This window comes from Haemaphysalis longicornis, unplaced genomic scaffold, assembly GCF_048455015.1.
Source record: "Haemaphysalis longicornis isolate Haplotype H1 unplaced genomic scaffold, Haemaphysalis longicornis Haplotype H1 scaffold_8, whole genome shotgun sequence".
NCBI lineage: Eukaryota > Metazoa > Arthropoda > Arachnida > Ixodida > Ixodidae > Haemaphysalis > Haemaphysalis longicornis.
This window is the reverse complement of record NW_027526445.1, coordinates 71,387,773-71,413,680: the sequence shown is the minus strand read 5'-3', so window position 1 is coordinate 71,413,680 and position 25,908 is coordinate 71,387,773. Positions and strand designations below refer to the sequence as shown.

The window sequence follows — 25,908 nt, the reverse complement described above, 5'->3', positions numbered from 1 at the left end:
TATTTCCAAAAAGTTTATCTAGACGCGTTCAATTTGTAATCACTAGTTTAGTGGGGTCCCACCAAACTTGCGGTATTTGGGGCAGGAGTATTCAAACAAATGTTCATATTGCTCGCTCCGTCTTGGGGTTTGTGTCTGATTTTGTGCACCAGCTGGACCTAATACAAATTGAGCTTTGGTTCGGATCTCTCACGATTACTTATTCGCACTTCTGGCACCTGTCAACATATGCGGTGTGTTGTATAAGGGCATCAAGCTTTTCTATAATCAGTGCGCTACAAAGCTCATCGTCAATCGTATTCTGTCTAAGCCGATTGCGATGAAGTCGTCGGTCAGACAAGGTTGCCCTCTCTCACTTTTGCTGTTAGCATTGAACCTCGAGCCTGTTTGTCTCAGCATTGAGCAGAGTCAAGCAGTGAACAGTTTTTCTTACAATCATGCGAGGTTAAGGTGCTTGCTTATGCGGATGATGTTGCGTATTTTTGCGCTGACGAAAGGAGTGTCCAGGAAGCCCTTACAGCGACGAAGCAGTTCTGCTATGGGTTTGGAGCGGATGTTAGCATGAAAAAAACTAAGGGATTTTGGATCGGACAATGGGAACGAAACCATCGAGATTCGATGGTATTAATTGGGATAGTGCCCCACTTCAGTACCAAGGCATGCCGTTGCATCAAATACGGAACACAGGGCTTCATTGGTCGTCAGCACTCATGCAAGTTATGCGCGCATGACTGGCGTGGAAAGGGCGAGACCTCTCTGTGGTTGCACGTGCACAAGAGTGTAATGTCTTCCTTGTTGCAAAGCCCCTTTTTGTGCTTCAAGTGCTTCACAGGGTGCGATAAAAGCGCAAGCTCTACATAGAGTTTATGCTAGATTTGTGTGGGCTTCGCAATGGGAACCTATGCACGGGGATAACTTGTTTCTTCCTTTAAAGGCTGGGGTTGTTGGGCTCGTGCATTTGCTTGTACACCGTCTTGTATCGTTATTTCTTCTACCAATCGGTTGATCACCCACTTTTACTAACTTTACTTCAGCAGCGCATAAGTTTACATTTTCCTTTTTGCTTATATGTAAAGGCGAAGTTAACGCGAAGCCGCCATGTCGATCTTTCAAGGAGGTTGTGGACTCTTAACTTTCTTACCACGCAGTATTCCTTGGAACATCTGTTCAGTACGTCAAAAAAAGCTATGGACGAGCACCCTAATTGAAAGTCTATTCCCAGTGCCTATTTATCGCCAGTCATACTTAGGCCACCACAAAAGCAATGTTTTAATGCGTGTAGTATGTGTGTTTCACCAAACGCAAAAACTTTTTTCTTCTAGCTTCATTCTCCCACAGTCCCAGTTAAGACATGGCTGCGCGAGAAGGAAATGTATATTTCTTGGTTAGAACATTGTCGCCTGCCTAATCAACCAGAGACAATTGATCATTGTTTTGTGTTGTGCCATGACGCAGTGTTCTTCTGGGACGTTCTGCAGAGGACTCTCAAGACGGACATTGAAATTACCCCGAATACGATTCGGTTCTTGCCTTTTCATGTTGTTAATCGGGTAGCTTGTGACGTTTTTGTAGAGCTGGGTTTGTACAGCTTGCGGCAGTGCCGCATGACGGACCGGCGTGCGGAACGCTGCGTTGGTGAGGAGCGTTTATGCGGCGCAGAATGGTCCACCGGACTGGTTGAATCTTTTAGATGCGTGTGTTTGCTTGCCCGGCTTTTGAAGGACGCAAAATGTAGTTGGACATTGGCCTCTCCATCGATGCCTGCTAGCTTTTGTATTGCCTTTTAGTCGTTATGTGTGATCGCGAGTGTGCCTAAATTTTCAATGCATTGAAGAAAAAAGTTTCACAACGCAGCAGTCGGATAGACGCCGGCTTCACACCGCGAGGGACTCGGGTTCGATTCCGGCTACGCCAAGAGTTTTTTTTTTTCTTTCACTTCACCCACGGTTATTCATTATGATCATCAGAAGAAGTTGGTTTTCTTCAGGGCGTATTGGTGTACAACGGCATCAGTGATGACACTAAAGCTTCGATTTAAAATTAAAGTGTCGCCAGAAGGCACTCGAGACACTGCGAAAGGTAAACTGCTCTACACCAAAATTTGGCCCACACCTACATGCACGCCTGACCAGATTTACAAAGCTTCGTCGCACCGAGTTAGTTATGGCGGTATTTAGTTCCAAGATAGGTGCAAGCAATGCTCTTCCGGTGCGATGCCGAACGTTAATTAAAGTTGTTGGTATACCGCGCTCGCCCATCAACCGAGCTAAAAAAAAACCTCTTATTAACAAAAAATGCGTAGAATTTAACCACAAATATTTTACAGAAAACAACCCACGGGTCCTCAAAAATTGTAGCCGAACAGAAGGGACCGTTTAGCAGTACCTCAAAACAATAGAAATGTTCGAAACGCATCCGTAGATGGCAGTGGGTGCCCACAGGAAGCGGCGGACTTTAGAGCAAGTTCATCGTCATTTTCCTCCATGACTTCGAAAAACGCCCAAACTTAGAATAACAACGGAGGTATTTCTTGGCGCGTAAAAGTAGGAGACTTCGGTGGCTGCACGCTCCTAATTCGAATCAATGTCCATGACCACGGCTACCATAGTTTATGCACCCGATTTCACCGCACTCCTTCACGCAACTCTCATCCAGCGTACATGAGATTTTCGTAGCACTCCGCAGCAGGCTGCATGAATTGTGCGGCTGTCACATAGCCCTTACCATCGCGGGATGCGATACCCTTACACTACGGCCGATAAACAGGAAATCAGCTGGGACCTATGTAGGCTGGGCAGGGTCTCTTGAGTACTCGGGGGACCTGGTGGGTGTTAGCCGGGGGGCTGGTTGTGAAAGGGGTCCGGAGACTAGGTGTCGTCACTCCGTCGCAGGTTCTCCCTGTTCTTCGATGTCGGAGCTCAGATGGTTGGAACCTATAGTGGGGTCCGCTGAATTCCAATTGGAACCGTCTGACGCCCATCCTGAGTTTTCAGGCCTATTTTAGGAGTCAGACATCTAAGGATTAGAACAAAAACCTCGCTGTCCCCAGTCCCACCCACTTTCCCATAACCCATTCCTTATTACCACCATCCGCATCCCTCATCCCAACCTTCCTGCTACCGTCCCAGGGGAGATCAGGGGAGTCTCCCCGGGCCCGCTCTCCTGGCTGTGGTGTCGCTGTGTAGCATTTTTCCCTTTTATTTTCCACTTCCGCGGGTATTTCCTTTTCTTCAAAACACTAGTTGACCTCGGTCCAGTTTCTTTATTTTTAATTGGCGTCACCCGTGATACGTATGTGGTACAGGTTGGGCTTTTATTTTATATTATAGCCCTTTAGCTTTATGTCCGACCCACTTAGCTCAGCTTGCTTGTTTGCAGGCATGGGTTGCGTTCCCTTCTTAATCGCGATCTCCCAGGGCAGTGGTAAAGGGCCTCTTGATAAATAAAGCGGGCTTCCTCAATTACTACCTTGTGTGGCATTCGGAGGTCTATCCTTTCTGGCTCTTGCCGGCCTTATCGCTGGGGCATGCGCACGATGTACGGCTGAGAAGTATCCATAAAACGTTTACAGCCTTCTCCCGCTTCCTCTCTTTCACAAGGACCTCAGGTCGTGTCCTCCAGCCCAGGAAGGGTCTAGGCCTATTTCACTCCCCCTCACTCACATGCGCATGGCCTTGCGGCAACGACCAAAAGACCTGTGCTCCTATCGCGGCATGGATAAACGCAGATTCTGTGTCAGTGTCGATGTCCCAACCGGCATGCGCAGATTACCCATGAAGAAAGAGTTAATTTGTACTGCCCATATTCGGCGAAGGAAACAAAGTGGAACTGGCGTACCCGTAAAGACAAGCGCAAGAACAAAAAGGGAAATTTGCGCATTTTAAGCGAATTGCAGCACAGACCTCACTGAAAGCGTGGGGACTGCTCCGCATTAGTATTAGGTAGGCTTTATTGCTCTCACCGAGCCCAACACTGCTAACCCCTCCCGACTTGAGCAGCTCAAGACAGCTCCTTTTTCTTTGTTTCTAAACAGCGCCAGCGACGCCAGCAGCGAAGCAGCGCTATTTCTATCTACGATTCGTCACAGCTTTCTTAAAGACGATTGTGTTTCTTGCGCCGCCTAGAAGCGAAAATTTTGGCCACCACGTCTGTCTGTCTGTCTGTCTGTCTGTCTGTCTGTCTGTCTGTCTGTCTGTCTGTCTGTCTGTCTGTCTGTCTGTCTGTCTGTCCGTCCGTCCGTCCCTCAACTAAGCCGCCTGGCCAAAACTTAACAAAATTCTTGATCGATAAGTTTTTACAGGCAAAACTTTTCCGAACCACTAAATATGGGAACACACTTTTACTTATCAACAGTGTTCAGCAAAAAGATGACATTGGACACATTTGAGGCAAAATATCAATACATCACAGGCATTTAAAATGTTCGTCAAATTACAAGCTTATGGCATGACAGCTTTATTTGACAATACAGGGATGCTTCAACAAAAAATACGCGTGGAAAACAATGTTTTCACCCAAAAATACAAAAAGCGCTCGCGCTCGAGCCTACACCTCGTTGCAGCATTCCAAGGATTCCAACAGTAATGAAAGGTTTTAGTACATGGCGCGCGAGCAGTGTAACGCGGGAAAATTGAACTGACTTGAGGAAACCACCACGTTGTTTATCGTGGGAGGATCGATACTGGAGGGGAAGAGCGTGAGGGGGCGGTGATGTTTTGGAAGCGTCTTGAAGAGGAGGGGGGCTCAAGACCCTAGATGATTAGGATGATGATGATGATGTTGTATCTGCTGTTGTTATAAGAATCAGAGCACGTTTTACGGCGTGTGAAACCGATAGATTTGTTTTCACGGAGGCCGGCTTTGATTTTTCCAACTGAATATTTTAACAGCATTTATTTTCAGTAGAAGCTCCCTATTCACTTCCAAATCGTAACAGCATAAATTAGGATGATTAATTGATTGGTTAGGAAGGAGAAATCTACCCGGTACGTGGCATTCTGACTGCACTTTCAAATGCCATTACGTGAGATACAATCAACATCGTGAATAAATTTATGGGAAAGAAATAATTTGCTTTTTCTAGCAAAAACAGTAATACTATTGAGATAGTAATGTTTAAAAGTAATTATCCTTGGCAAGTGGGCCTCGTGCCTTTTAGCAAAGTGACTCATTCGTCTCGCGCTTCGGACCACTCCAGCCAGTTCTTTTTTTGGGGTGAAGGGAGGGAGGCGGGGGTTACAGCCATCATTTGTGAAGTCCTGACAAGACCAGGGGGGCCCAGCTCATTTTTTATCGCCACAGGGGTGGGCGGCTGGAGCCCCGCGCCCCCTAACCCCTCTTTCTTCAATCCAGAACCCCTGGTTGGCAGAAAAGAGAAGAGAGGCATTTATGCGGCAGAGGCGGCAGAAGACTATAGTCTTTTGACGACATACGCGGCCTTTTCTTGCCTGCGAAATGTAAGAAAGATTTTTTTTTCACAAAGCACGAGGCCGCAGCGCTAGCGAAGGAGCTTGCCTTAGAGGAACGAAACCGCCTCTGGTCTTTTCCTGAAACTCGACACCCTTTCCTGCACAATATAGACTTTGGACTCAAAATGAGGGCTGCCAGAGCGGATTCCACGTAAGCTTGAAACTCCTTACCACCGGTTGCGTATCAACGCAGCACTCACGAACTCTTACCGCCACCGTTTAGGTCTAACTGCAAATCCTTATTGTCAGAATTGTGGATTGCCGGAAACAGTAGAGCACGTCCTTCTAGAGTGTCCGGCATACATCCAGGAGAGAAATACCCCCGTACAAAAGATTGAGTGCCTCAACTATTGATCTATATCTTTGAAAGGTCTCCTTGGATTCTGGCCCTCTCCATCAAATAAGAGAAAAGAGTTGGGTGCCATATTTGGCTATTTGCACGTAATCGGCATCGCAGAGACAATCTAGAACTTCACCTGTGAGATTGTGTGGACTTTTACGTCACCACGCAAAGCTTCATGTTCGCTTTTTTCTTTTAACCTCTCTTTTTTTCCTTTCTATTCTGCCCTACTTCTTTTAGGGCCTTTACTCCCTTCTCCCCATCCCCGTAGAGTAGCATGTAGGCGGGAACATGCCGGCAAACCTCTCTGCTTTCATCTAATAAAGAGCTGTCTCTCTCTCTCTCTCGCTATCTACAGTTATATTGCGTCTTTCCAACGGTGCTTTTGGCCCTCATGCGGTGATTTACCTTTCTTTAACAACCAATTACGTCCTTTTTGAATATAAGGAAAGTGTTAGCGACGGTTATGTACATGTGTATTGCCATAAATGTGCTCAAGGTTCCCATTCGCGCTAAAAATATTTGACATGAAAGGCACGTTCCACCAGTGCTAGTAGTCCAAAAACGTGTTTGTTATGTATACATGTAATTTCTTAACTCAACAGCGATGCTTAAGCAGCATGCCTTTTGAAGCCACAAAATTAAGCGGTGTTCGGACAGAGAAACAACGGTTCGTTTTAAACCAGTGTGAATATATGCTAGGTTTTCTTAACACTTAAGCCTCCAAAATTGCATTGCACCCCACTTCTTCTCCCCCATCCTGGCGCGGTTAATTGCCAAACTGCACACCTTGATGACCACGCGTAGATTCATGTCAATGTTATTGCTTCCAGTATTTATATGCACTAGAAAGCCGAACGCTCGGAAGGGATCCCTCACAAGTCGCACTGTTAAAACCAGAAAACTACCAGGTCACATGAGCACCTGACGTGGAACCCGGCTGTGCTGTAGGAGTACAGCTCAACTATAATTAAATGCAAATAGACTCTCAGCTGCCGTGTCCTTATATAATTTAAAACGTTCACCCTAACGCGATCTTTATTCGCTAGCAGTTTCTATGGCGAAATGGTGAGCAGGTTGCTCTTTGAACACCGAAAAATTTGTTTTACTCACATAAACTGTCTTCACACATATCGTAGAATGTTTTAAAACTAATAAAATAATAATTGTTATCCTGCACGTCTTTTGTTGTCCCTTGGGTACCACAATGCTTCTGACAGAATTTGTTGGTGACATCTGTCGCTGTCTAGTCCCGAGTTATTAGCTACGTGTTAGTTCTGTAGCACGTTCAAAGGCCTTCGATACCATTCAACATCCAAACTAGTGCCCAAACTAAACGCTATACTCGAAAATGCTTCCGTGGTTAGTTGTCTTTCGTTCCCAGCGTCATGACACCGTACATTTTACCTCTAGTAACTCACGTTTCAGCAGTGTTTCTTCTGGTGTTCAATAAAGTTCCGTCTTCGGTCACCTCCTATTTTTGCTTTACATAACGATTTATCGCTTCACGTCCACTTCAAAGACACCTTTACGCTGATTACCGCTATTTCTGTCCGACCATCAAATTGACAATTGATTCTGATGTTCTTAAGTCATTCGCTGATTTCTGCAACTAGTCAGAGACATGCCAAACGAATATGAACTTCTGTAAAAACGTCTTTCTCATTTTTATAACGTTCTTACCCTTCCCTCTTCAAACATTCTTGCAATACAACTTACCCACATAAAGCATACAAGTACAAATATCCTGGCCTACCACCAGTGCACGACATGACCGAGTCAAAACACACCGATGGTGTCTGTGACAAGGCTCTTAAAGCAGTAGCATACTTTCATCACTTCTTGCGAGTTGCTCCTTAAAAAACTAAGCTTTAGCATACAAAACACTCATTCGTCGCATCGTCAATTACGGTTACCTTGAGTGGAACCAATATCAGCAGTGCAATATTACCAAACAGGAATCTGTGCCATAGAGAGCACTGCCTTTATGTGTAGGAGCTTCGCGAGAGCCACTTCGTCGTACACATTTTTAACATAGTTCTCACTACTCTTGTCCCGTGTCGCGTCTTGTATGTATGAATACTATTTGTATTTTATTCAATTCATCTCGCTTCACTTCGCTAAATGAATACCCGACATTTCCAAAACATTTATTTACAAGTAATCAGCAACAAACATTCCGACATATTATGCTAGCACTGAATTCTGTAACTGAAACTATTTTCCTACTACCGTTTTAACTTTGGAATTTACACCATGCAGCCTCAATTCAATGCCACTGAAGAAATTCTCGCAAGAATTTCGCAATGTTATATACTCATTTGTTTGCTTGTTGATATCACACTCCTAGCCCTTTACAGGCCGCAGGATATGTATGTTTAAATAAGTAAAAAAATTTAACTCTCCAAACAGAGCCCGATTAAGACCAACAGGAAATGTCATTAGTATCGTTTTGAATGCTAAATTGTGGAAGTCTTCGTCAAACTTCTAAAAACAGAGCTCTAAGATACGTTCAAAAATGACACGGTGCCTATAGGCCCTAGTAGGGAGAGTATACGGGTCTAAAAATATACAACCTGCATGGACAGAATTACAAGACCGAATTCCATTAATGTGACCGCCTGGACGATGACTCTATTGTCGCCTGAAGTAATTACGTACAATTCGACCAGTATCTGAGTGATAAAAATCCCCCACTGCGTGTGCCCCTTTAAAGGAATACTGGGTTTTTCTAGCCCTCTGCAGCACCTCCGAATGCCGCCTTCCAGCACCGCCATAATTCACCCCTTTCATACAATATTTATCTCGTCCAACCTTTGCCCTTTTGGATGAAAAAATCATGCGCGGGTTGTTGAAACTTCGTTCAGGTCAAAAGTACACACGAAAAGGCCGAGGTATTTAGAGAATGCAAAAAAAATATCTCTCGTGTTGTGTATTGCTGCATAGTGGTATAGTCGTCACTTATACACGTTGTCTTGTCCATTGCAGGTCCGCTTACAGACCCAAGATGGTTCATCTCCTAGATATAAAGGCAGTATCGATTGCTTCAAGAGCATTCTGAAAAGTGAAAAGGTAAGTGTAAGTTTATTACACTTCTGGTGCGAAATGACACTTCTTAAGACTTCCAAAACTACGTTTGTCAATGTGCTTAAGTACAAGACGCCGACAACCGCTGAAATGCATCGTCCTAAGGTATCCACGTGGGCTCACACGAGGCCGCAGACAGCTTCAGAATATTGAAGAGATTATTAAGGAGATTATTAAAGGAAGAGAATCTTGCTTCATATCTTGGGTTTGCCATTATGCCGATAGTAAGGTACATCCAATGATCTTTCCAAGGAGCGTATTGCGCAATATTTGAAAATAAACACACCTTTGAACCTCTACCGGCATTTGAACAGGCACTTTTTTGTTAAGTGTGGCAAACTGGGAAAATTGGATTACGTTTGTTGGTTGGTTGATACCCGCGGATAATGCCGCATACCCACGCTGGGTATCGACAAAGAAGCTGCCTGTAAAGATTAGGCTCTGGGGCTGTTTATTGTTTATTTAAGAGAAAAATAAAGATAAAGACAACGAGAACTAAAAATCTTCGAATATAAACGAAGAATCAGGGGAAAATGATGAATGAAGAAATAACTATCTAGCTGGGCAACCGACCTGTGCCCGCTACAAAGGAATCAGAGGCGAGCACGACATCTGCGTGGGAAGCTTTTACGACCGAAGTACTCAAAAAAAGGACGCCATAACGACAGAAGACAAAAAATAAGAAAAGGAGGGACACCGAGGCGGCATTACCACACCACTGATTTTATTTCTGGAAAAGCCGTACTGATACTTGCACGTGGCGGAAATCTAAGCATAGCAAGTAACAGAAACCACATTGCACAGAAATGCCAGTTAAGCATGACCGAAAAGGCTTTATGCGCAGTACAGATACGCGACTTCTCAGTTATTGACTGCGCGTGAGGCCTGTCAGCCATGTTTAACGCAAGATCCTGTGTAATTCGATTTCTCTTTCTTGCTATGCTTAGTGTTTTGTGACGTACAAGTGCAAGTATGGCATTTTCGTGCAATAAAAATCATTTTCGGATCAGCGCCATGACTGTGTCGCCCCCTGTTGAACGGGAATTGGCCATGGGGCTCGGTGGCGCAACCTTCACTAAAATGCTTCCGTGTGTGCTTTCAACCATCCTAAACGACGATTCAGACAGAGCTTCTGTGTAGATTATGTGCGCGTAGTCGCTCGTATTACTCACAATTTTCCAAAATCAAGAGCTCTAACTTGGAACTTTCTGCACGCATTGCCTGTCACGCGCGTCGGCAATGAAAGAGCAAAGTGTAAATGCTGCCACCTCCGTTTTTTTAAAGACGATAGTCTTCCTTCGGCTACTTGAACGCAGAAATTTTGGTCTGTCTGTATGTCTGTATGTCTGTCTGTCTGTTGTTCCCTCGATTCAGCCATCCGGGCAAAGTGAAATGAAGCTGCACAATAACTTTATATGCCAGGCAAATCTAAACGTCTAAGTCCGGCGGCAATGTTCATACTTGCCACCATTGTTGAACAAGAACAAAACATTACGCAAATATGAGGCAGGAAATCAATACATAAGTAATATTTGCAGTGTTCCTTTATTAAAAATTCATGAATGCTTGATTTTTGCGATATGAAATGAAATACTACATCCGCTGTAGATAAAAAAAATTCACTCCGTCACCTGCTGTCACCGACGCTACTACAGCTACTGGCGGCATTTCAAGAAATTAAATGGTAACACTAACGAAAAGTTCCACTAGTTAGGTTTCATGTTCCGCTTGGAATGCACGTGGGGTAGGGCAATGTGGTTCTATAAACGTTGGAGTAGGGTGCCTCGATTCCCGCGCATCTCCGCCGCAATGCAGCGCTGGCATTGAGGCACCCGGCCTGGAGCAGTGGAACGCGGTAAATTTAAATTGACTCGAGAAAACCTCTAGCGTGTTTATCTTGCAAGGAGCGAGACGGGAGCGCAACAGCGTAAGAGGTGAGCGGGGAAAAGAAGGGAGGCATTTACTTGGCAGGGGCACCAGACGACTATCGCCTTTCATCGACATTTTCATCTAAAAGAGCAGATACGCAGCTAAATTTTTTTTCGCGCACAACAAATTTTATCATTGCGCGTGTCTTTCAGTTCTCCCACCATAAAAACACTCTTAGCGGCTGGAGGCACAACTCGTGACTACATGCATGGAAAAAAAAGGTACTGTTTCTATGCCGTTACACATCTGACTATGGGTAACAGGTCATCACCTATAAATGATGCTTAACGCAGATTTTTGGTGAGCTGCAGCAAGTACGTTGTCGTTAGACGAATGTTTCTTACAAGGGTCATTTGTAGGCCATTTATACCGCATTTTAATAGCTATTACCACAAGCTTCTTGTGAATAAAAAAAAAGGCTGAATTTCGGAAAATTGTAAAAAAACAGGTTCCGTTAATTCTCTCAGTTGCGCAATTGAGTCCATGTTTAGTGGAAAGGCGGCTGTGCGAAGAACGGACTATCTGAACACCAAGCGTAAAGAGAGGGACCTGTCCAGAACTGCTCTGGGCATTTGCCAAGAGAGTGTTAGTTTACATCCCCGAACCAGCATGTTCGTTACTGTCGAGTGCTAGCAATCACCTATCAGCTGGGGTATCGCTGAACAAAACCTTTCCTTGCTGCTCGACCGACAAGTCTGCGCAGCCCTCGACCTCGTCGATGTCAACAACCGAAAAGAGAAATGCTGCTCCCGAACTACAGCAAAGGACACTAGCAGTTATCACACAGAACAGCAGTGGCATACCTTGATGCAGTAAGCGACGAAAACATTCCACGCAGCCTATCAGTCTTCTCGGTGCAGAATGAGTCGGAGAATGTTGCCGAAATTGACGTAAACCCTCACCTGGCGATGTTACAGCAGAGACAGCTTCGCAAAGTTATCGACTCGTTTGGAGACTGCTTTGGTGTAACGTCTAAAGAAAGAGAAAGAGAATAATCTTTAATGGGTCTAAAAAAACGTCTAAACTGCGACCAACAGAGGCTGCACAGTTTATTGAGGCGCAAAACATTCTCCACTGAGTGTCCTACTAAGGTATAAAATAAAGTGCCAAACCAAAAGATTTCCAGGCAACCGAGCACCCAGCGGAGACAATTGCATAAAAAATGCTGCATAACTCGATTTTTTGGTCAAATCACGCTGCATTTACACACGAACACTTGTGCCCCGTTACAATCAGTGAGTGAGACCTATTCCTCCAACACGCATCGAACACTCCACACAAGACACCTGATAGGTAGCGGCTGTTCTGCAACACAAGTGTCAGCACTTTGTAGGTGTATATTGCTCGACAATTTCAGGTGTTTGTTTGGAAACCCTACGTCAAAAATTCATAGTAAATGAAAATTTACTTCGGCTCCACTCAATTAAAGATTCTCTCGCAACAGCTACCGTTTTCTGCAGCATGGCAGCAAGAACAAATAAGACGAATCGTTCTGGGTGCCCACAATTGGTATTGGTTAAAAAAATGTCTACCAGAAATCACTACTTGTAAATGTATGCTTCAATAGCCACCCAAATTGGCCACGAATATATAAAAATTCGAGTGCTGGCATTACTGAGACGACCGTCTTAACAACAAGTAGAGTCAGGTTACTCCACCTTCATTATGTTCGTCTTAATGATGGACTCGTCCTTTGATCATGTACAGAAACAAAATAATCGCTTTGAGCCGAGTTTGCCATCACTCTCTCAAGTGAACCAACAGCCATCTGTGGCTGGAGTTCACAATTCTGTTTTCTATCGGAGGTGCGAGTAAAAAAGCATTGTAGGCCTTTAATAAACCATCTCCGTTCCAGTTATGAAGTCGGTTCCTAGTGGTTAATCTTGTTTTAAGCTTTCTGGCTATTCGCCAACGCAGATGTCCGGTCTCTACCGTGGCATGTCGTCACCGATGGCTGGCGTGGCGCTGGTGAACGCCGTGGTGTTCGGCGTCTACGGCAACGCCCAGAAACGGCTTGGCGACTCCGTCTGGGCACACGGGGCCTGCGGCGCTCTGGCCGGCGCAGTGCAGAGCGCCATCAGCAGCCCCGTGGAGTTGGCGAAGACTAGACTCCAGGTACGTATTCATGACGAGTGCACAGCATTCTTATGCAAATTTCACGATTGGTTGTGTGAAGCCGATGTAGAGGAACTGACAGCACATGAATCCCACTTCACTCTGAAAAAATAACCACCCGAGAAATCCTTATTCTGTTACCGAAAGTGCTCGCGTACACAAGCATACAGAAACTTCAGATACCGAAAAATTACTCGCACTCTGTATGTGCATACAACAGCATGCCAGTCAAATAGCAAAGAGAAGATTCCTGTACGTATGTGTAAAATCATAATAGGCCACCAAGAGAAAGCGACAGTACTGTACGCTTAAGGGAGATCTTTCTTTAATTTTTCAGCTTCTTCTGGGAATGTGATTTCAACCTGAAAGCTTGAGCCTATCCAATTTTTCTGCAGTTTTCGCAACCAGTTCGGCTGTATGCTGTTTAACTGTTTAGATGGATATGAGTCGGCACAGGGAACTATTTACAGAGGAGAGTGGGAAATCCTAGCGGGCTTCATGGACACTTCAGTAGAACAGAGCGGTTCTACATAGAGTGACTGTTTTATTCGTAATTTCCGCCCATAACGTGGACTGTTTTAACCTTAACAAGGCCTTGCGCTAACAGTTTGGAACTAGTTTTTTTCTTGCGAAAGATTTCCCTACGGCATAAGAAAAGTTTTCATATGTACAGCACTGCAGCAGTAACGCGCGAAAATCCGAGACATTGCCCCTTCCGTGTGCCTCCTGTGTCAGAAGCTGATGTTGAACACTTGCTGTCGACTTTTTCTTGCAAAAACACTGCGCTAAATTGAAATTACGAAAACGAAGGACGGCGGAACACACGATGCACACTTCCGCCGTCCTTCGTCTTCGTAATTTCAATTTAGCGCAGTGTTTTTGCAAGAAATAATGTACCAACTAGCCCAGAAGCGAGCTCTCATTGGCTGTCGACTTGTCCTGGTCTTAGGGACGCCCGAACGAAATACCTACGAGGCACAGGGCTTTATCCTGGGTGACCCCCAGATCTCAAGCGCTGGATATGGGGGTCCCAGCACCGGTAGTGAGAATGTGATTAGATTTTGTCTGTTAAGGAGGGATGGAAGAAAAGAGAGGAACATTTTAATGGAAGAAAAGACAGAGAGGTCGTCATCAGGTAGTGCTTTGGCCAAGTACTGTGCGTTGGGATTGGGAGAGGGGATTCATAGGCGGAAAGGGGTCAGATGACTATGCCGGAGAACGGTATGAATGTCAAGAGTTCCCACAGTCCCAATATACTGCATAGTAGGGACAATTTTGCACAAAACTGGAGCGAGAGCTATGTACCTCTCGATTACGCTTTCTCTCGCCGTACTTCACCTTTTCAGCTGGCTCAGGAATGTATTTCCCTAATCCATCGATTGGAACCACCTAGTCATTTTTGCAAATGTATGGTTGCAGACAAAATAAATAGGCGCGGCCAGTTCCACAAATATTCTCCTGCGTCTATGCAGATAGTTTTGCAAAGCGTAGCAACATTGAATCAGTCTTGCTAACGTACTTGACCGTGTAGCGGTTGTCCGCATTAATAAGCTTGGGTTTGCCGCATTAACAGTAGGCTTACATACTAGCTGATTTTAAATACGCTGAAATAAGCTCTACCACCACCTGCGACCTAGTGAACATGGCACTTAGTCACGCTTATAGCAATGCGATGCTGTTTAGTACGCTTGGACGATTGGTTTAGATTTTATAATGGGCCTATGCAATCTTCTGGTATTCTGCGTAGACCTCCCTGGTCACCCCTTTGGAAAACCCAATTGGAGGTAAGATGCTTCAACGGCTTCACTGTGACATTTGCAACTATTGTAACCAGTTTCAATAACTCATTTATGTTGCGTGAATGATCTACAAACAGCATCTAGTTCATAGTCAGCCATCCCAGGTCAACGGTTCACTCGCCTCTACACCGCCTATTTACATTCAAACTCAGATCCAGGGTGACAGCGGCGGGCGAGCACTCTACAAGGGGCCCCTGGACTGCTTGCGGCAGCTCGTCAAAGCCGAAGGTTACCGTGGCGCCTTCCGGGGCCTCGGCTCCACCATCCTGAGAGACACGCCAGCCTTCGGCGTCTACTTCGCCAGCTACGAGATGATGGTGCGAGCGGGGGCCGGAGGCCCAGTCAGCCTCATGGCTGCCGGAGGGCTCGCGGGCGTCTTCTCTTGGATGGCCAGCTACCCCCTGGACGTGATCAAGTCCCGGTTACAAGTGGATGGCATGCGGGGACCTAGACGGTAAGAACCTGGAACTACGACGGCCGAAGTGTCTACCAGGCCGATGTGCTTTGGTGATGCCGGTTCTGTGGTGTCCGCACATTAGGAGTCGGTGTTACATGGGCAACACCAGCTTACGCGACAATAAATCCTTGCTACTATCAGAATTTCAGTATTCCCTTATCTAATTTATGATGTCGGGACTTCTTACCGGTCATTTGGGAAATTGGAACGGCGTCCTCAACAAAGCATGACATCAAAAACTCAGACTGCCCAAGCGGCAAAAAATATTCAACAAAAATGGCTCCAGCGAGACAGCTGCGTTGATTAAACGTATACCGCGTATCTGCATGCTCCGCTGCAAGCGTCGAAAGACGATAGTCTTCTGCGCCCCTACCCCATAACACCCTCTTTTCTCCGCCCAGTCCTTAATCTGTTATTCTACTCCCTTCTTCCACAGTGGACCCAATTGAAGTTTTCTAACTTGCATTCAATTTTGCCGCTTTCGCATTGTGCCCCGCCCCCGCACTATCTGTTCGGACCTTTTCTCTCCATTATCCTCCCAGCGCCTCGAGGTTACGTCCTCAGTACTATTTATTTTTCCCTCACCTTTCTTCAAATCCGTTTTTTTTTTCGCTTTTTAGTCAAACTAACTCGACGCGTATTTTTAATTAAAATACCGCTGCTACTGTCAATTTTCAACTTATGTTTTACTCTAAATAGCTTAATGTTTTCTTTTTGTTGGACGATGTGGATGTTGCATGCCACTAGTTCTAGTAGTTTTGACCAATTTTCTCTATATATGCTTCTTGTTCAAGCGTTTTTCAACTTTAGGCCCACAGACAGAATCGTGTGAGACACAGACCAAAATTTTCTCCTGTAGGTAGCCGAAAAAACTGTCATTATTAAAAACCGTGTTCGCTGTAGTCTGCTATAATGTGTGCCTTATGTGGCCATATGTTGCCAGGTGTTAATGTCTTTGTTGGACCACCTAAACAGGAAGTATTCGTCTGTCTATGACTCTATGCAAGCACCTAGCCAAAAAATTCGGCACCCCTGCGTCTAACGATGACGATGGTTGAACGTGAAGCTTTCTCGGGACCGATCTTCGTCGTCTTTACACGGTGGGAGGCAGGATTCCCAGCCCACGGCAACAGCAATGGCACCCACACCTGAGGCCGCCTCGCCCGCAAAACGCAAAGCCACAGCACCGGTTGCTACCGCTCAGCAAGCCCAATCTCTGGGAGACATGGCTGACAAGTGGGATAACCACTTGTGCAATTTCGAAGCCATGCTGTCCACACTTGCCGAAACGCTCACGAAGAAACATGCTCATCCAAACACGAGGCTCCTCGCCCTACAAAACAGCAACGTGGTCTGGCGCAGCAGATCAGGCGGCGGCCAGCATAAAACTAAGGCCGTACCACCCGCCATCAGCAATCGACAAACAGGAACCACAGGATTCCCCCGGCACCCAAAATGGAGAGGAGAACAGATGGAAGTTAGTACAAAATCTGGCAATGCAATTGTCGAGGGTACAAACCTAGGCGCCGTCTCATACAACGGTATGTTAATACCATGGCACCCAATGAACCAGGTGTCCTTGAGTTGCAAGAGGGAGGTAATCCTGCTAAATTATCGGGATATGCCGCATGTAGTAACCGCCAATCTCAGAAAAGTTGATAATTGGGTAACCAACCTTATAAAACGTAACATACCGGTCATCGATCCTCCGCTTATTGAAGAGAATATTGAATGCGTCCTCACCGGTGTCCCACCCAACAAAAAACGATGAAGACAGAGTCTCTTTATTTTTTACTTGTGCAGCAGCCCTAGCCGCCAACATTCTTTGGCCAAATATTTCCGCAGATGCTTGATATTGCACAGCGTAACACACTGTTTGTGGTTGGGGACTTGACTCCCCTCATACAGCCTGGGGCTGTATGAGGGGAGTTAAGCGGCGAATCGCTCAAGCATTAAGACCCACTGCTCGCTCCACCTTGACATCCATATCAAAAACCGCCTCCGCGAATTTCTATGCAGTTCGTCATCGCCGACGTAGCAGAGGCATTAATAAGGTCCTACTTGCCGTACTACAACCTCCTGTCGTATTGCCGACACGACTGACTTACCGATGCCACAACGGGTGTCTCCTCACCGGGCCAGGGTACGATCACCCAACAGCCCAGTATTACGGTGCATGCCGTTGAAAATCCGCTGCCGTGCCCCGCCCTTCCACCAGAATTTCTCGACATGACTCGACTTAGCGGGTGTCCTGGAGAGGTGCGCTAAAGCTCGCCTAGTACATCCGTACCACTCCCGGACCTACGGTTTCCTGCCGCGCCCGTCGCCTAGCTCCGGACTTCCTGCGCATTGCCCAAGCGAAGTTTGAAGCCATACTCCGCGGATGAATCTTCGGTCGCTCGGAGGGAAATTACGCCTTACCGCTCAATTTTAAACCAAGAAAGACCAATGGCTGGCGACCTTGTGGAGATTACGACGCCATCAACACCAGCACCATCCCTCACAGGTACCCCGTCCGTCACATACAGGACTTTGCCCACCGCTTACACGGCAGCACCATTTTCTCAGTTGTTGATTCGTAAAGGGCTATCCGCAAAGTCCTGTCAACTGGGATGACGCCCAAAAGACCACATCATGGCCCTGAAAAACTATCCTCGGCCTACGACCGCAAATGATCTCCGCCGTTTTCTTCGCATGCACAACTTCTACGGGATTTTCGTGCCGAAAGCGATCACATATCAGGACCCTCTGTACGACGCGTTGGCTGGCCTACGAGACAACTAATCTGCCACTTGGACACTAACTTTAACACAGGCGTCCGAAGAGTGAAAAGCTGCCTGGAGCGCATGCAGGTGCGCTAAGTGCGCAACCACTGCAGAAATGAGCGTGTGCGCACCCTGAAAAGAAATCAGTTGCTGTAATGTGTTTCAACTGGAAGCATTGAAGCCATGTTTTGCCACAACACAAACGGCACAAATACAGCCACCGTCATGCTTCAACGTTTTCGGCAGCCAATGCTCGTTGGGTGGATGGCTTTCAGCTTTTGCCGTAGTCACAATTTCTCCCCGGCCCGGGTTGCTTAACGTTTATCTGCCAGATCACCTTGCCTCAAGTAACGGTACTTGCCCCCACAATGTTACTAATAAGACGTGCGGCAGGCTTCCAGCCCCCGACTGCTGACTGGTTGTTTGAATGCCGGTCATCAAAAGATAAGCAGTGGATGCCCGGTCGTCACGCGATCGCATTCTTTCCGCCTTTAGGAGTACACTATACAAACAGCTGTTATTTGGTTGTAGAGTACTCGTTTGTGTGTACTTAGCAGCCAATGTTCAAAGGTTGACTTGAAAATGCACGGCCTTCAGCCCGCATATGACTCCGGCCCCTCTTATTTGAAAGAGGAATGGCTGGTCACTGCACAGGTCTAGCACTATCTGTGCCCAGTCACTGGTTTTCTAAAGGACTTGCACGTGTCATACCAGCAAAACGTTTTATCTAAATACATTAACGTTTCAGCCATTCTTTAGACTTGAAACAATGAAACAAAATGATTTTGAAATAGGGCTCTGTCGGAGGGGGGTGGGGGTGTTGCACTTACAGAAAATTCCTTACGCTGCCACAGATCTCGTGCAGGCTATGTTAACGCGGTAAAATTCAATTGAATTGAACAAACCACTGCATTCATCAAGGAAATTGTGAGAGGGAAGGAGAGCAGTTTGAGAGGTGGTAGGGAAGAAAGGAGTAGTAGTTAATTTATGGGAATGCTAAATTGGAAATTGCAAAAAGTGTTTGTTTCTGCACACGTTTATGCGCGCTCGGTCAATTGTGTTTTCTGTCGTGCACTCAGTGGTTTCGCTGTCCAACAAGCTCCACACCGGGACTGAGCGGCAAATAAAAACAATAGTGTCTGCAGGGCTGCATGAACACGAACAAGAATTACGATTCTTCTTTACAAAAAAAAAGCGTTCGGTCGGTTTTTATGATATACATAAAAAAATACAAGGTGCTCTGTACCAAAAAAAATAGCGCGCGGGCAGTACGAACGCGGGAAAATTGAATTAAACAAAACTCACCATTGTTGTTGCAAGAGGGGAGGAAAACAACATGAGAGGTGGTAGGGGAGCTGTACCAGTAGTTGGGATACTTTGCCGAGGGACAGTATTCACGACACAAGTAATTCAACGAGTATTGCAGCTCCGTTGCCCCAGCTCCCGCATAAGGACAGCTGACCGTGTATGCGTATGTATACATACAGGCCCAGTTTATTTTCAACTGAACACCCATTTCACACCCTTATAATTCCCTGAAAAACCGAGGTGTTTTTGGTGTGATTTTACCCATAACTACAAACAAGGCTGTTGGGAATTAAAGAAAGTTGTGTTACCGCCTGCCACCTATACAACAGCTTTTTTAGAGCATTAGGACGCAAAAAACCTTATTGTGTTTCCCGACCTTCCACGCACTAAGTACATGTCTTTGAACAAAAAGTAGCACTAAAGTATTGATAATCGAAAGGCACATCGGTGTCGCACTGTCCCATGTGCCCATCGCTTATTTTCTCTGTTCGTTCTGCTGTTTCGTCCCTTTCAGCGCTGCTTTGTTTCCGGAGATGCACATTTACTGACTAATCCATCTCGGGGCTCTACTACTCGTTTCATTGGGGCCGTACTGCTGTAGACAAATTAAAGAGCGTCTCCCAAAAACAGTTCCATTTCATGCTTCGAGCGTCAAACTACCATTTCGGCGTGTTATCGTATAATCTCTCATTGGATTCCGCAATGTAGAGAAAGTATTGACACCGGGTGTCAGGCGGAACGGCTGCGTTTTGTTAGTGACGCATAAGTCCGTGATAGCAATCTCAAAATGCATTCCAGTAATGACAGCAATAACGCAAACGAAGGGAGCGTTAACTGAAGCTTTCATTTAAACGACTTTTGACTTACATTCTCCAGAAGGTGACTGAAAAAAAAATTATCATAGGTGACCAAACAATTAAATTTATAGGTAGCATTTACATGGCCGCAGTAGGTGTTTTCTTTCTTGTGCTACCACTGATGGCAAATAGTAGACCGCTGGTATTTAAACATGTCCCCTGCTAATGTACGGAAGTGACGCGCCCGTGCACAGGCCAAACTGTAAGGGCTTAACGGTCACCGTGAAGTGCGAATCCATACAAATATTGCGATTTCAACAAAAAAAGGGTAAAAGTAGGAAATATTTCAGTCATGTGTCTTGGTGGTGGCCTCATGTGGCTTTTCCTAAAGGGACACTGAGGACAACGTACTAGTTGCTCTAGATCGATAGATTAGATTACCGTGAACGCGAATATACCACTCTTACGTGTAGCTTTCTGAAAATAAGGTAGAAAATAATGCTAACGTGAAGACAGGTATCGCCGCCACTAGCCATTCCGCGCAACTTACATCAGAAGTGGTTAAAATTCTTTGCTCATATTTTATCAATACGCCTTAAGAGTTTCATAAAATATTTACAGGAAGTTTCTGGGGTGTCTTGTTCGAACCTCCAAGAACAAAAAGAAAGCCAGAAAAGCATATCGCGGAAGCCCATCCCATAGACCACGCGCCGAACCCAAAAGCCAACAAGTTCGTTTCGGTTTCGGTGAAATACCTGATGCAATACTCGGCCAGATGATGGTGCAACCTTTTTCCGACCCTGTGGGCATAAGCACTTTTATTACGACTTTCTGCGTGCTTTTTCTGCGCTAAAAAAACACGGGAGCGTTTATTTTGGCTAAAGTCAGTATTTTTGAGTGCACGCAACATCTGGCGTAGGCAACGTCTTTCGTGGCTTCCGCTGGATGCCGTTACTCGTCCACGACGATAGCAGTGCCGCTATGCGGGGCGGCGTGCGCGAGCCGCACATGAGTGGTTGGTTCCATAGAGAAACTCTATGGTTGGTTCTACACCAACATTCAGGCGGCCCAAAGGGACAGTATGCTTTTCTTCAACAAAGCCTCAATACTGATCATGGATCCTATAAAAAATATGTTGCTTAGTGGTCCGGAACAGCAAAGGGCATGGAAGTTCGGGAAAGCACGACTGATGACTGTTGACCGAAACTTACGAAACCACTTGGTACGTGGTAGAGTTGTATTCGGTTGTTTCTATACCGCTATGCATCACCGCTGACCCGCTTGCTTCCCCTTTATCATGACGAAAACAGCGGCTGCAGCATCCGCTGTTTGCGTCATGGAAGCGCTGCGAGGGAAATAAAGATAAATGCGTTGTTTGATAAGGAATTTCTCAGCAGTTACGGCATCGTTTGGCACCGAATCAACGCTTAAATGGCTGACTGTCGTTTGAAACAACTTGCCGATTACCTTCAGTGTTCCTTTAACATCAGTCCGAATTCTTGCAGTTGCTTTTAATGTTACACAGCAATAATTCAGAGAAGAGCAGTATTTTGAATCACCCAGAAGTGCATTGTGTTTTCATTGCCTCTTTAAACTTAAAGCACGCATTTCGTGGCGGGTATAGACCTTAATGGGTTATCGAAGGTTAGTTCTTTCAAGCTGAAGAAGTTGTATTTTGTCTACATGGCCTCTCTAAAACACGCCAATGACTGCGCTCATTAAGCATGTTAGGATACGATTCTTGATTGATTGATTGATTGATTGTGGGGTTTAACGCGCCGACGCAACGCAGGCGATGAGGCGCGCCGTAGTGGAGGGCTCCGGATTAATTGTTAGGATACGATTCTAGCTTTTCACTAGAAATGACGTTTGTGTAGCGTAAGCTACACTGGCCGAGGTTGAGCAGTTTCGCGTGTGCCGTGAAGGGCCGTTCTGCGCAAGCGCGAGGAGCATTGGATTGGTTTGGATCGGATTGGCTTGGATTGGAATAAATTAGATTGTGTTGGATTGAAATCCAATCCAATTGGAGTACGGGTGTGTAGAGAATTGAATTTGCACATTCGCCGGTCTGCAGCTTCCATAGGAATGACGTCATAGCCGCGGCAGACGCACTGGCGCCGGCGCGTGCCTAGCTGTGCGCCTCCGTTGCGCAGTAGCCAAGTCTGACGCTGCGCCGGAGCCTTGATAGCCGTTTCGCGTGGCTCCTGGAGAGCCGTGCTGAGGGACGAGCCATGCGCGAGTAGTGACTGGACCGGTCTGGACTGGACTGGATTAGATTATTTTGGAAAACGTTTTAGCAACAGTAAGCATGATAATCAGCTAATCCTAGACAACCAGGAAACCTAATAACCAGCTGAACCTTACCTCACGCTACGTATATCCTGGCATAGCCGAGATAAGCCACTGCTAATTTTTTTAGAGCGCAAGCTCTTCAGCGCCCGCTCCTGTGTTCTCGCGGCGTTGTCGTCCATCGATGTACCGTAACCGAGCGAACGAGGGGACACCGAAGGTAGACGAGAGGCAAGCGAGCCGGAGCAGAGGAGGAAAGTGTAACGAAAGTGTGAGGGGGAGGGCTGTATGCTGTGGCCGCGCAAGACATGCCTGGGAAAACCATGCCTTGGTGTCTAGTGGCGCCCGAGGAAAGAGAAGTAAAACTATATGCACCCATGAACGCAAGCGTCTTGTTCTTTCAAGTTCACAAGCAGCGTAGAAGCCCATCACGCGCTGCATGCTGCACGAGCATCGTTCCTTCGTCGTACTCTTCGTTGCGTGGCTCATCCGAACCACGTGACATTTGCACGAGAGCTTCCAACACGATTTACACCATGCGCGACGGCGGCATCGTGCTCCGTGATAACGCCAGAATAGCGCGCGCCATCGTACGACCGCTGATAACGCGATCACTTCCGGAGACGCAGCAGCTATCTCGGTGGCCGAAAAGGCGGCAGTTCGCGCTGCGCTCAAATTTCACATTAGGTGGTATCGTAATCGCCATTTTTTTTTTAGTTTTCTCCTCATCAGAAATTAACAACCCTATGAGCTCACTGCTTATTTAACTGTACCAATGTTGGCCCCTAAAAACAAGTCTCAACCACAGTGTCTTCGTTGTATGCACGAAATCCGCAAGCTCTCTGAAATACGCCTCGAACAAATTGTTTGTTGTCTGCTGGATGTTGAGGTATTTGCGGGTCTCATAGAGATAGAGGGCTATAGGTGAGGCTGCTGAGGCGTTCACCATGTTAAACTTCTCTGAGCAGAGTTCGGAAAAGCGAGCATCAATGACATTGGTAAGGTTGAGTTAGTATTAGAAACTGAACTGCCAACTTGCGACAACAGTATGAGGTTAATGTGCGAGTTATGCCTCCTGATTAACATTTCGAGAGATCATATTCGTTCTCTTAAGGAACGTCGACCCAGACGCGACACCGACATCAATATCTTTGAGACGTTGCCAAGTAATTCTCCCAGCTGTCAAAGACGTTGTCCCAATGAAACAAAGCAAATAATTCAACAATACTTACTACTACTACTACTACTACAAATATGAAGCAGGAGCTTGATTCAAATTCAAATTTATTCACAAAAGTACAAGAGTGTATTAACATTGGGGGAATTTACAGGAGGAGGTTCTAAGGTTTCGGGACCACAGGAGGGACCTCCTGCGGTTCTTTTTCTTAAAAAAGAAAAAAGACAGTGAGAACTACGTTGACGTAGAACCTTAATGGAGGTATCAAAGAAAATGGCACCTGTGAGCCCGTATCCACGTAGGTGGATTTGGTCCTGCTGTGAACATTGCTAACGTGGCCGGATAAGGCCTTCCACCTGAGGAGGCAGCCAGGTCTCCGAAGACTAGTTGCGGGGCAAGAAAAGTGTAAGAGAGGGAACGATCGCTTCCCGTACGAATGTGAGGCAGAGAGGTAAAAAGAGCCGGACGGACAAGACGGAGCACCCAGGCGCCGATATATCTCGTGTAGGATAATGTCGGACGGAATAGCGAGTGTTTGCGCCCTACAGGCCAAAGTAATCGCCATGTTTTGTGTTTGACGTTTCATAGGGAGCCCCCTTCTCTCCCCTTCTAAAAAGTGCCGTTGTTGCGGAAACACTCGCGATTGTGGCGTACAATTTCCTGTTTCTCTCGCTTACCATTGCTGCCGTGTTATTGTTCCCATCGCAGGTACAATGGTCTCTGGGACTGTGCCGTCCAGAGTTATCGCCAGGAAGGTCTGCCGGTCTTTATGAGGGGCCTCAACTCGACGCTTCTGCGCGCGTTTCCGACCAACGCTGCCATCTTCACCGTCGTCACCTGGGTTATCCGGCTGTGTGACCCCAGTGCTCGTCCATCCCAGGAGCCGGTCACCCACATTGCTATTTCTCCGCACCATCACCATTTTCACCACCATCATCACGTGCTACACTTCGACCCGGAACTTTACGTCAGCAGAATGGCGGCAATGGCCTGGGACGAGCTACACTTTCACTGTTAATCCTGCTGTCACGTGCAGTACGTCAGAACGCAATCACTGAGATAATCTCACAGTCCCTATGCGCATTGTCAAATTATTAGATGTGACAATCCTATATCTTCTAAAAGTTAGTGCAAAGGTTTTAACAAATTCGTCTGCGATGTTAGCAATGGGAGACTTTTGCAACTTTGTGGAAAGCTGAGCAGCCAAGGTACAGATTTTTATTCATAGACGTTTACTTGCTGCGAAAGAGTAGCGAAAAAAATTTTCCACGCGTTCGCTGTTGCCCCTGCATAATCTGTTTTATTCCATTCGGGACAGTTTAAACTCAAGAAGGTGCGTTTTAAAATTTAACGGCGAAAATTACTGTGCACAAATACAACCTTAGCTTTTCTGCGAAGGAAGGAAGAAAGCTATGCATTCAATAGTGACTACATGGTTCAAAGGAGCCTTTGAAAGAAGTACACTGCCGTGAGGGGAAATTGAAAACAAAGCTACGGGACATTGTTTTGTTCTGGTGAAAACGTTCCCCAAAACATTTACCGTTCCTTCATAAGGAAAGTTCAGAGAAGCGCGAAAGTTTTCTAACATCAGAACTGCGTCAAAAATACATCAAAACTTTCGTTAACAGTGCGTCCAACCTTCGCTGGAAGTGTGTCCAATTCATTGTCGAACATTTAAAGGCCCAAATTGCAGACAAAGAACGAACCCATGCGACCAACATTCGAACATCAAGTAAACGCACCTATGAACGGTCTAAATGTATACCGATACGTGGTTCAGTGAGAGATGCAGGTTACATTATACTATTGTACTCCTTCTTCACGACCGACGCCTGTATTGTCTTATCATACCCGTTCCTTCATCTGTTTTGACAAAATGAGCACCCGGTTTCATGGACGGGCCGTGTGTCCAAAGATCTTATCAGGGCTTTTCGGTTGACCAATTTTTTTGACAGGATGCCATCGGTCTCGCTAAGAAAGCTTTCGCTTAAAGAACTGCCTTGTAAGTTTCTCCGCCAACGCCTCCTGCAGGTAAAGGAGTGCTTTGCGTGCCTTTATTGCTCTCATGTCATTATCGTCATTGCAGCTGACGTTCTGCTTGTGCACATTCCCTGGGACTGTATTCCTGGTTCACCACTCCAGAAGCACGCTATTTTCGAATGTACTTCCGCCCGTGGTATTGTCTGTTACGCAAGAAAAATATTTGCTCTTCTTTACCTATACTTTTATATACATGTACATATACCTGAACATGAAGGTGTTTGTTGAATAAATGTATTTAGTTATCAACAGAAGGCTTGGATTTGTTTGAACCACCCACTGCGGTTTAGCTTGAAGCTTCCGACAAGACAAACCTTTACTGCTTATTTATACGAAC

At 46.0% G+C, this 25,908-nt stretch overlaps 1 protein-coding gene across 1 annotated transcript in view; it reads left to right on the top strand.

Moving 5' to 3' along the window:
• The window catches only part of LOC144149965 (mitochondrial basic amino acids transporter-like), a 68,974-nt gene extending 43,149 nt beyond the window's left edge, over positions 1-25,825 (top strand). Inside the window, exons 3-6 of the mRNA XM_077681719.1 lie at positions 8,797-8,880; positions 12,742-12,939; positions 14,891-15,192; positions 24,240-25,825. Coding sequence (XP_077537845.1) covers positions 8,797-8,880; positions 12,742-12,939; positions 14,891-15,192; positions 24,240-24,549 — 894 coding nt within the window. The 3' untranslated portion in view covers positions 24,550-25,825. The remainder of the gene's footprint in view (positions 1-8,796; positions 8,881-12,741; positions 12,940-14,890; positions 15,193-24,239) is intronic.
• The last annotated feature ends 83 nt before the right edge of the window (positions 25,826-25,908 follow it).